The sequence below is a fragment of the Erythrolamprus reginae genome, chromosome 5, assembly GCF_031021105.1.
Source record: "Erythrolamprus reginae isolate rEryReg1 chromosome 5, rEryReg1.hap1, whole genome shotgun sequence".
Classification (NCBI taxonomy): domain Eukaryota; kingdom Metazoa; phylum Chordata; class Lepidosauria; order Squamata; family Dipsadidae; genus Erythrolamprus; species Erythrolamprus reginae.
This window is the reverse complement of record NC_091954.1, coordinates 50,789,306-50,801,332: the sequence shown is the minus strand read 5'-3', so window position 1 is coordinate 50,801,332 and position 12,027 is coordinate 50,789,306. Positions and strand designations below refer to the sequence as shown.

Sequence of the window (12,027 nt, the reverse complement as noted above, 5' to 3'; positions counted from 1 at the left end):
TTGTTTTTTTTAAAAACCTCTCAGACAAAATCATTAAATGTTATGCTAGTAGATAACAGAACAGAACAACGATGTGTCAAATGGAGATGAGAAGCAAATCTAAGATTGTTTGGTGTGCCTAGACTACCTTCACTATTTGTCAGGGAAGTTTCACGAGTTGACACTATTATAGTAAACATGTACAAATCAGTGCTCACTGAAATGATCTTATTGCTAGGGACACCAAGTACAGTGAGATACAATGCCATTTTTCATTCTAAATCTACTCTATTGTCCAATGTTTCAAGGTAAACAATAGGATTGCTCAAAGGGCAAAATAAAGAATCTCAAATTAAACTGTTCTAAAACAATTGACATGGTAGCTTTACTGTTCTATTGTGGACACGAATCATGGAATTAACAATAGAGGATTCATGTCCATTGACCATCAGAGGAGGATGCTTTTACATGGCTACCAAATCTGCCACTTTATTAACAAGAGCCACATGATAATATATAGCTTTGTAGAGCTCAAATATTTAAATAATGTGATAATAAAGAATATAGTTAGAATTAGATTTCCAGGAAAATAAGTTTATGCTGAACTGAATCTACAGAAATTCAGATTTGGTCTGATACCATGGAAAAAAGTCTAGTATATGTTACCCACAGGACTACTCTTTAGTCCTTAAGTTTATCCCAAATACTAGTTGTGACTAATAGTATAGGCATAGTCATCACATATTCTTGGAAAAGAGAAAGGACAATCCTGAAAAAATGGGAAATATGAAAGAGATAAAAAAGGTTTGTGTTTATAATGTTGCCTTACCAAAAAAAATTCAAGAGCAAAACGAAGAAAATAAATAATTAAGTTATTAAAGAAATATCAAGGGCACTTTCCTGAAACAAAGTTCTGTGCCTTTAAAATAAAGGACATTTGGTCTCAGTAAATATAGGGGTGGGTTAGACACAGTGAAAGAATGGAACTAAGTAAAGTCAGAAGTTAGAGTCCTTCAGAGTATGCTGAGACAAATATATATAGACAAATATATTTGAATGTTTCGAAGTAAAATACAAAAGGTTTAAGAAGCAGATAATTAAGAAGTTATGTATACTGTTTGTGGGAATTTTTCCATGGCTACTGGAGTAAAACCAGTTGCATCTTCAAGACAAGATTATAAAGGCACCAAGATCATAGAGTTATCCTAAAAGCTGCTTGCAGAATCCCAAAGCACCACTTTTTCGAGCTTCTACATCCAGCTTTCTTTAACAGACATTTTTTTTACCTTTCTCTGGCTGAACCACAAGCCAGGCAGACTGGTTGGCCTCCCCTATATAATTGGAGACCTTACAAATATATTCTCCAGCATCCTCCTCTGTCACATTGTACAGTTTCAGCACTTCAGCATTGGAGCTATTTATCCCCGAATGCTAAAATAGACCAATAACACAGGAGAACAATGTAACTGCCACCCCAAATGTAGACACCACCATGGTCCCACCACCAAAATACTGAAGATGTCTTCAATTAGCATATGACTAGATAAATTATACTTATTTTATTTTAAAAAATCAAGAATAGAATGGAAAAACTCCTAAGTAGACCAACTGTTGAGTGGTGCCAACTCCTTAGGCTCTTATTATTTCATAGCAGAACAATATTTTGTAAGGAAATCAGTGGCTGCCAACTTAAAGTTCATTGTCCAGTAGAAGTTTCACAACAGGGTGGTGAAAATTTGACATTGCAGCATTTCTGATATTCGGTAAAACCAGCACTGCCAACATTCTTTGGCAGCAAATATGACCATTTCAGAAGGCCACTTAATGTTACCCTAGGATTGAATATTAAAGGCAGAGTATAGTTTTCTTTATTTGTTTTGTATACTCTTCGTAAAAAATAATAATTGTGATACTAAGAAAAGGATATGGCAATTCTCTTAATAAATAATGATACCTGAAAAATAAATCATTTTCCTAGTAAATACAGTGTTCCCTCGATTTTCGCAGATTCGAACTTCACGAATAGCCTATACCACGGTTTTTCAAAAAATATTAATTAAAAAATACTTTGTGGGTTTTTTCCTATACCACGGTTTTTCCCACCCGATGACGTCATATGTCATCGCCAAACTAATAATTTTTGCAAATAAATAACACAAAAAATAATTATTGTTAATAAATAATTATGTTTATAAATATCAGGATCACTAAGTGTCTTATTCAATGGTGAGTACCAGTAATAATGGTGAGTAAATGGTTGTTAAGGGAATGGGAAATGGTAATTTAGGGGTTGAAAGTGTTAAGGGAAAGCTTGTGATACTGTCCATAGCCAAAAATGGTGTATTTACGTCCGCATCTCTACTTCGCGGAAATTCGACTTTTGCGGGTGGTCTTGGAACGCATCCCCCGCGGAAATCGAGGGAACACTGTAAAAGGATTTCTAGAGCAGTGTTTCTCAACCTTGACAACTTTAAGTTGTGTGGACTTCAACTCCCAGAATTCCCTAGCCAGTATGCCTGTCCATACATCGTAGAGTTGCTGAGGTTCAAAAACAGTATTGTGTAGAGGATAACATGCCAAACAAATGTTTGCTTTTGTTTCTGTCAAGAGTGGACCATATTGCAAGTCACCAGCTGACATCGAAAGATAACGGACAGGCAAAATGAAAAAGTTCTAGTTCATTCAAATGAATTTGATCCCTTAGTTCCATTTCACAGTAACATTTGTAAAATGATTACTTATTGTCTCAAAAATGTACATTAATGATAATACGTAATAATAATAATAAACTTACCTTTAAAACCTCCAAATGTGGTAGTCCATCTGCTCCATATTTACTTCCATTCTTTTCTACATGTTTTATCCATTGGATATGTGGCTGGGCATCACTGTAGACTTTGCAGACAAACTCAGCATCGCTTCCAACAACTGCAGAGGTATTGGCTGGCAGACCAGCTTGCAGGATAGGCCTGTGTGGTGATCGCTCTATCAAGAAAGGGATGGGTGGGGGGGAGATACCAAAGAGAGAAATAAGCATACAAAGACGCAGAATTAATCAATGTTACCAAGACAGGCTGCCTTAATATCACAACAAAACAGAGCAAAAGTTATACTTTCAAGATGTTTAAAAATTACAGCTGGGCTACTATTGAAACATTATCCTGAAAGGAGCAAAGGAAGAAGTTTCACAAGGCAATATAGAGCAAAACTCATAAATTACAACATTTTAGTGACTGAGACTTGATTTAATGCTTTTTACCAGTGATGATGTACAGTATTTACCACTTATTAAATAAAAATGGAAGGTTTTAATGTGCACTGATTAAGTAGCATTTAACCCATTTTATGTTCAACAGTTGACACAGATTGACACAAATGTATCAATACAACATGCGGAATGATGGATGGATGGGTGGGTGGGTGGGTGAGTGGGTGGAAGGGAGAAAGGGAGGGAGGGAGGGAGGAAGGAAGGAAGACTAATGTTAATATGCTAATAGTTTCAAGGAAAATAAGATGACCATCATTTAATAATAATAATAATAATAATAATAATAATAATAATAATTATTATTATTATTATTATTATTATTATTATTATTAATTAGATTTGTATGCCGCCCCTCTCCGAGGACTCAAAGTTTCTGCTGAGTACAAAGTAGACAAGCATAGTATCACTTCAAATCTATCACAGCAAAACAAAATTATCTGTAAAGTCCATGATAGTTTTATTCAATCTGGAATAATTCTGCATCACAGAATTCTCCATGAATTCTGAGTCTGCCCTGAGTCTGCGGAGAAGGGCAGCATAAAAATCCTAACAAACAAATGACAAAGAAACAAACAAGGTAAGTAAGTAAGTAAATGTTTCGGTTTCAGATCAAAAAGTGATCAGGTTATGGAAAACTTCTTTTTTCCATTTCTTGTTAGTATGTAGTTAATAAACCTTAACATATCATTTTAATACAATGATGTTTATAAATATTAATTGGAGATTATTTACATTCCATTCCATTACTTTATTTTATTTATTTATTTATTTAATTTATATTTAGATCATTTAGATCAGAGGTCCCCAACCTTTTTTGCACCAGGGACCGGCTTTCAGCTAGACCAGTTTTCCATGGCCCGGTGGGGGGGGGGGGAGCTAGCTGTCAGCGGCGCCGTAAAAGGGGCGATCAAGAGAGGAATGGGTGAATGAATGGACGGAGGGTGGGAAGGAAGGAAGGAAAGAGGGAAGGTACAGGAACAGAAGAAGGGTGCAAAGAAGCAAAGAAAGGTGTGAAAGGGGAGAGTAAGAGAGGAAGGAGTGAAAGAAGGGAATGAGGGAGGAAAGAAGGGAGGAAGGAAAAGGAAAGCAAGAAATGGAGGGAGGAAAGGAAGGGAGGAAAGGAAGGAAGGAAGAAAGAAGGAAAGAGGGAAGGTACAGGAACAGAGGAAGGAAGCAAGGAAACTTATGAAAGGGGAGAGTAAGAGAGGAAGGACTGGAGGGAGGGAGGGAAGAAGGTAGGAAGGAGAAAGAAAAGAAATAGAGGAAGGAAAGGTAAAAGAGAGAAAGAAAAAGAGCAAGAAAGAAAGAAAGAAAGAAAGAGAAAGAAAGAAAGAAAGAAAGAAAGGCAACTTCAAAGAAAGGCTCACTGAGCATCTCTCACTCTCTCTCTCTTTCTATCCCTCTTTCTTTCTTTCTCTTCCTTTCTCTCTCTCCTCTTCCTTTATCTCCTCTTTCTCTCCCCCCTCTCTCCCCCTTTCCCTCTCTCTTTCTCTCTCCCTCTCTTGCTATCTCTCCCCCCTTTCCCTCTCTTTCTCCCTCTCTTTCTCTCTCTCCCCCCTCTCTCTTTCTCTCTCTCTCCCCCTCTTTCTCTCTCTTCTTCTCACTTTCTCTCTCTTGTTTTCTTTCTGTCTCTTTTGCTTTCTCTCTCTCTCACTCTTTCTCTCTTGTTTTGTTTCTCACGCTCTTTCTCTCTCTTGTTCTCTCTCTCTTGCTATCTCTTTCTCTCCCCCCTTTCTCTCACTCTCTCTTTCTCACTTTCTCTCTATCTTGCTGTCTGTTGCTTTCACTCACTCTCGTTCTCTCTCCGTTCTTCTCAGCGGTGACGCGCGCACGCCCTGCCCGCCTCACATTTGCCGAGAGGACTTTCGCCCCGGGCTCTCAGCAAGGGGGTTTGCATGAGAGGCGGGGCCGGCGGAAGGTGATATTCAATGTCGGGGGCGCACGGGCGGTTTTGCGCGGGCTCCCTATCTCCCTGCTAGCCCACTCGGAATACGTATTCAAAATAAGAAAAGCCTTTGCCGGCGAAGGCTTTTCTTATTTTGAATACAGTATTCCGAGTGGGCTAGCAGGGAGATAGGGAGCGCGCGCAAAACCGCCCGTGTGCCCCCGACATTGAATATCACCTTCCGCCGGCCCCGCCTCTCATGCAGCCCCCTTGCTGAGAGCCCGGGGCGAAAGTCCTCTCGGCAAATGTGAGGCGGGCAGGGCGTGCGTTCCGGGTGCGGGAGGAGCTGCGGTGAAAGGCAGGAGGTGGCAGAGGAGCAGAGGGGGCAAATCGGGCGGGCGGTGGGCAGCGCGGAAAGGCCGAGGGGGCCCTGGCGCCGCGGACCAGCTGAAAACGCCCAACGGCTCGGTCCCGGTCCGCGGACCGGCGGTTGGAGACCCCTGATTTAGATGATTGAAAATAGAGAAAAATGTTCTATCAATATTAATTACAAATTAGAATGTCAATGCTATAAGCATACATTGACTTTTTCATCCAAAAGTTGAGTTTAATACTGTAAAACTGCTGTGAAATGCTTCAAAATATTTTATAAACACACGCATATATATGCACAAAATTTAACAAGGATCAAAATGTTCAACAGTAAAAGTCCATGCTTTATGATTTAAAAGATAATCAGTTTAGGGGGAAAATCTTTTCTAAGAATCTTAGACTGCTTTCGCAAGATAGCTGCACAAAAGTCATTACTTATTGCCCTAAGTTATTGTATAACACAATCTTCTAAGTCATGGCCGAGTGCTATTACTCCAAACAATAAATATTCTTATTATTACTTCTTTGTGGTATTATCAGGCCAACATATGGTTTTGCAAATTTCAAAATGACATCATTCTGTGGTTTGGAGCTACAAAGACTGGGTACCCAGGGTAAAAGGAATAGATTATTCACACCCATCTTCTAGTGTCACAACATGATATATGTTGGTGTTTTTCCAAGAAACTTTTTTGGGAGAACACCAAACTGACTTTTTAAAATCTAAATTTCTTTCTTTCTTTCTTTCTTTCTTTCTTTTCTTTCTTATCCTTAAAACTTTGGACTGAGATGATAAAGATGAAATTGTAACATTCTTACTCCCAATGAAAGTCTCCTAGTTTTTTTTCTAAAAAAACTGATTATGGCAATCTATAAAAATGAAAATACTGTATTTAAGTTATTAATGCTACAACTATTTAACAGAACAATTTAAACAGTGTCCAAATGCCAAATGTTATACAATCTTTTGTAGGGGTTCCCTCAAAAGTAGAGTCCCGAGTTTAAATAGCAAGCAATAGTACTGCCATACAATGAAATCTTTCATATGACGGGCCCATCATGAATGCCTCCCGGGAATGTATTTGCTGATACAGCAATAGCACTGCAGTACAAAGCAGCTGTCTTCTTTTACTTGTGCTCCTGGCAAAGCTTGTTTTTAAATGATTTCACAGCTATATGTGTAATTGTGCTTAGGTCTTAACTCCGTGGAAGCAGAATTTCATGCCGAGCACTGACTACTAGAAAGAATCTCCATTAAAAATTAAGCTCAGTTTTTGCCCTAAAGGACTCAAAGGCAAATCTTAAAGCCCATAAGCAATGAGTGTGAAATCTTAGATACAACTGGAAAGAAGATAGGAACAGAGAATGGAAGACAAAAATGCTGTTTTGTATATAATGTATTACATAAAAAATGTAATGTAGTAATGCATTTTGTATCTGTTGGCTTTCAGCAGGTATTTCCAGGTCAAATTCTCTGTACAGTGGTACCTCATGATATGAACTTAATTGGTTCCAGGAGGTTCGTAAGGTGAAAAGTTCGTAAGATGAAACAATGTTTCCCATAGGAATCAATGTAAAAGAGCAAATAATGCGTGCAAATCCTTCAGGAAAATCCCAAACTTTAGAAGGGAGGCGAACAGAGGGCAGGGAGGAGCAGCTAAAGGGGCGGGTGGAAGAAGCAAGGCTAGGCTAAAGGGTGAGTGGGAAGGAAGAAAGGCAAGGGGGGCATCCCTCCCTTTTCTTTCTTCAAAAGACACCCTTTCAGTGCTTGCAAACACGCTGTTCTCCTAGTTATTTAAATGGAGTCTTTTCCCCCTCCAAGCCGCCCCTCCCTTTTCTTTCTTCAAAAGACACCCTTTCAGTGCTTGCAAACACCCTGTTCTCCTAGTTATTTAAATGGAGTCTTTTCCCTCTCCAAGCCGCCCCTCCCTTTTCTTTCTTCAAAAAAGGGGAGGAAAAGAAACCCCTTATCCCAGCAGCAGCGGCTTGGGTTCGTAAGGTGAAAATAGTTCAGAAGAAGAGGCAAAAAAATCTTAAACACCGGGTTCGTATCTTGAAAAGTTCGTTAGAAGAGGCGTTCGTAAGATGAGGTACCACTGTATTTGTTTAGAGAGAGGACTAAAGAAGCATTAAAAGATGTTGCACAAAACATCCCATTCTTATTTGCAACATTTTTGTCTTTCTTAATGTATTTTAAATATATATATCCACCTATCAGCATGCTGTCCTAAATCACAAAACAGGTTCAATAATATCCTGAGAATACAATTGGGGTGGGCATTGGGGGGGGGGAGAAATAGATAAAATCAAAACCATTTAAGGATGAGCGAGCAAACTGGAGACCAGTGAGGAAACAACTAATTTAGCAACCATAATTGAGACTGGCATTTGATCGATAAGCAAAGCGGTCACTAGTAACTCTGGGCTGAGCTTAGGATTTTACTTCAGGCCTGCAAAGATTATAAATGCAAGGACTAGTCATATAGTTACTTTTTTTCATATTGCAAAGGACTGTGAATGATCCCAAAATTGGCAGATGCTAAATGAAAACTCCTTCTAGGTCCAAAACAGGAGTCAAATCACACGATTTCTGCATGAAATGATCCACGTGAAGAGTTCCTAGATCTACTTCCACTGTTGGCTTTGAATAAATACCAGAAATAAAACGGCATCCTTCCAAATTTTGCTCTTATGTTTCATGTTTTACCTTTCTAATGTTCTGTTTCATCAGCTGTAGAAGTAGATGGTATAAAAACAGAGTGGAAATTGCGGTGTAAGGTATACATTACTATTTTTTACAGTGGTGGAAATAATGTATAAAATATTTATGTTCACTTTTAGCCAATATTTCTGTGATTAAACAGTTTAGTTTCAAAGAACTCAACATTAGATCAGCTATAATATTTCAGTTGCATTGGTATATGGAACTAAAAGTTAAGACTTAATATAAAGGTTGAGGAGTGTATCCTTAAGATATGGGGAGATTCCTCACCCTTCTTTATTGTTCTTCTTTATATAAGGGAATGAAGAAAGGTCGCTAAAAGAATCAAATCCTGATTCGGATAAATGAAACATGAGGCTTCCTGACTTTCTATTAACACTTTAAATAAGGCTCTCGAAGGTTTCATTTTTGTACTGTAGACCAGTGTTTCCCAACCTTTTTGGAGCCGCGGCACATTTTTCATATTTTCAAAATCCTGGGGAACATGGAGGGGGGGGCGCTAAAAAAAGTTTGGACAAAAAAAATCTCTCTTCCTCCCTTTCGCTCTATTTCTCTCTCCCTCCCTCTTTCTCTCTCTTCCTTCCTTTCTCTCTCCATCCCTCTTTCTTTCTCTCTTCCTTCCTTCCTCTCTTTCTGTCTCCTCCTTCCTCTCTCATCTCTCTTTCCTTCCTCTCCCTCCCTTTCTCTCTTTCCTTTCTCTCCCTTTCTGTCTATCCTTTCTATCTCTCACCCCTTCTCCCCTTTCATTCCCCCTTTCATTCCCTTTCTCTCCCTCCCTTTCTCTCTCATTCTTTTCTCTCCCTCTTTCCTTCCTATCTCTCTTTCTTTTTCTCCCTCCTTCATATCTTCTTTCTCTCCCCCCTTCCTCCCTCTTTCCTTTCTCCCCCTCCCTTTCTCTTCCTTTTTCTCTATCCTTTCTACTTCTTACTCTTTCTTTCTTTCTCTCCCTCCTTCATTCAATTTTCTCTCCCTCCCTTTCTCTCTCTTTCCTTTCTCTCCCTCCCTTGTTCTCCCCTGGGGCTGCCTGTGCCTGCCCTGCACCACCCAACATGGACGGACAGCCCCCGGTCGTCGGTTCGTCGCCCCCCACCCCCCCCCACAGAGGGAGATCAGGCTGGCGAGGGTGGTAGATCTGCGTCACCAGCCACTGGAGGGAGATCGGGCTGGCGGGGGCGGCGAATCCACCTCCCCAGCCGCGCGGAGGGAAATCTGGCAGGCGGGCGGGTGGCCGTGGCTCCCTGCGCGCCCCTGGAAAAGCCTACAGGGAACGGTGCCTGGGGCCGCTGCAGCCACCCCCAGCCCCCCGCCATCTCCCCGCGACTGCCTGCGCCGCTGCAGCGCCCCCCCGCTCCCACCGCCAGTGCCCTCCCGCCGGGCCCCAAAGGACACTTGCCGTCGACGACACGGCCAGGTGTGCCGACGACGACAGGGAAACTCCAGCTGGGTGGGGCGCTGCCGTGCCGGTGCCTCCGACCTCCCGGTTCCTGCTCGATGCCGCGGTTTCTGGCGCTCTCCTGCTGGGCCCCAAAGAAGGAAGGCGGGAAAAAGGCGTGAAGAATGAAGCTCTCCTTCTTCCTGCCTTCCTTCTTTGGGGCCCAGCAGGAGAGCGCCAGAAACCGCGGCATCGGGCAGGAGCCGCGGCACACCTGGCGGTGTCTCGCGGCACACTAGTGTGCCGCGGCACACCGGTTGGGAAACGCTGCTGTAGACCATTGTAATAGTTTCAGGAAGGTGGAATGCTGTTAAAGAAGGTTTATTATTTTTCTAACCAAAGAAGGATAAGAGTTATGAACTTGGATCTTGTTTATAAAAGGTGGGAAATTTTGCATATAAATTATTATGCTTTTCCAAATAGTCATTTAACAATAAATATCTCCGATCTGATAAAATAATAACTTTTAGACTATATTTCATGCTCACGTGCTACAATACAAGGGGTATCAGGTTTTCTGCATAATGTTCCCATATATAAGTTTATTTAGCTTCATCAAGCATTAAGAGCACATGACAACATGGTAACAGGACAACAAATGATAATGACCAACATGAAACCAATCAACACTAATTAGATATAACTTGTTATAAAAGTGATATCAGTATGTTTGATGTTATTACCATAGATATTCAGATGATTCTCAACATGCCATGAAAGCATGGATATCATACAATGATGGGCTCCTAGCAAAACTACTTGGCCTCATCCAATGTCGCGCTCAGCAAATCCGGAGTCCAGGGAATTCAAACTACTAACAATAAATGCAAATTGGTGGCAGATAAAATGAACTTATCTACAGAATTCAAGATGGCTGGAGTTGGATCCTTTATGATCATGAAGACTGATTACACATTTGGTCCCTCACTTGCGATCAGCCTGGTCAACTCCTACATACAATTCATTTGGATTGAATGGGTTATGTAAATTGAACATTCAGGATACACTAGAAAAAGATGGAGAGACAAGAGAATTTCTCAATGTAAAAAGGGACTCTTTCAGAGCAAGACTCCAAATCCACAAAGGAGCTCTGTGAACACACACACACACACACAATCTTCTCATGCATTTCAAAAAGATAGCAAAGATCTGTGGTAGTTCTATGATAGCGGTATGCCGGGCAAATACTTCACACATTATTTCAATGTGTACAGGTAGTTTCTTAACTTGTCCCCACATAAGTGTCTTTCTTCCTTGGATTTCCCAGAGTTTTGGAAAGTTTTCACACATAAGCAACACATTCCTGATTTTAGTGCAAAAAAGTCTGAATTTTATGCCATTAGTGTGCTACATGACTAGTCTCGTCCAGCACATTTTTTAGTTAAGACATAGAGTTTTGCCTTTGTGCACCGTATGCCACCATCATCTCTTCTAATAAAGAAAGGATATTTGGTGGTGTTTTGAAAAAGGGTAACAACAAAATGCAATATAAAAACTAAAATGTCATACTACTAATTAAATTATGGATATAATCTAGCATTCACTGATTAATGTAGAGGTACTTATGAGAACTGGCATATATTAAAAAATGGTGATAGAATCAATGGTCTGTTTAAGTAAGGAAGATGGTAGTTTTTCAATGCTGGATAATCATTTTTATATGACTAGAATCAAATTTTACATTTTCTTTTACATATTACTAGATGATTCCTGACTATGCCAACATCTGTATATATATATTTTTCTAGTCCTAAAATTGATCATAGGATCAAAACCTTTGGTTTAGTTGGTAGCAGTGCATATTTGCCAATAATCCAAAATGCTTGTATCTTTATGTATCATTAACACAAAGAAATTTAACAATGAATTATGAACATGTACTATGTTAAAATAAATTCAAATATATAAGAGGCTGCTTTGGTACTAAACAAATACAAGCAATACATCTATGCTAATAAGATATGATTGGGGCTGTATCAGAAGATATGGTAAAAATATGTTAAATGTAAAATCAGTAAGACAGGCTTTAATTTTACATAATATCTCCAACATGAATATTGTATAACTAATGAAGCTTTTTGATTTATCTGCACAAAAAATAGCATCGTATAGTAAATTAAAATTTAAATCATATTTCAATCCATATTCTGAGAAACATATCATGAGTCAAAATGTTAAAGGTGAAGTGTTATTTGCTATATAATCAGTTTACTGTATTTTACACACACACACACACACACACACACACACCAAAAGAGAGTAAAAACTTGGGTGTGTCTTATACACAGAATTTAGCCCCACCCATCCACCCCCACTCTTTGGTCTCTGCCTACCAGCAATTTACTTCCTTGCAGCAAACAGCAGCAGAG

The 12,027-nt window shown here is 39.8% G+C and overlaps 1 protein-coding gene across 14 annotated transcripts in view; it reads right to left on the bottom strand.

Moving 5' to 3' along the window:
- The window catches only part of FGFR2 (fibroblast growth factor receptor 2), a 184,410-nt gene that overhangs the window by 28,436 nt on the left and 143,947 nt on the right, over nt 1–12,027 (bottom strand). For 8 of the 14 annotated variants that reach the window (XM_070752590.1, XM_070752580.1, XM_070752584.1 and 5 more), the window contains 2 exons: nt 2,774–2,964; nt 1,266–1,410 (listed from right to left, as the gene is read on the bottom strand). In XM_070752590.1, the coding sequence (XP_070608691.1) occupies nt 1,266–1,410; nt 2,774–2,964 (336 nt within the window). The remainder of the gene's footprint in view (nt 1–1,265; nt 1,411–2,773; nt 2,965–12,027) is intronic. The other 6 variants (XM_070752581.1, XM_070752586.1, XM_070752579.1 and 3 more) reach the window with 1 other exon arrangement.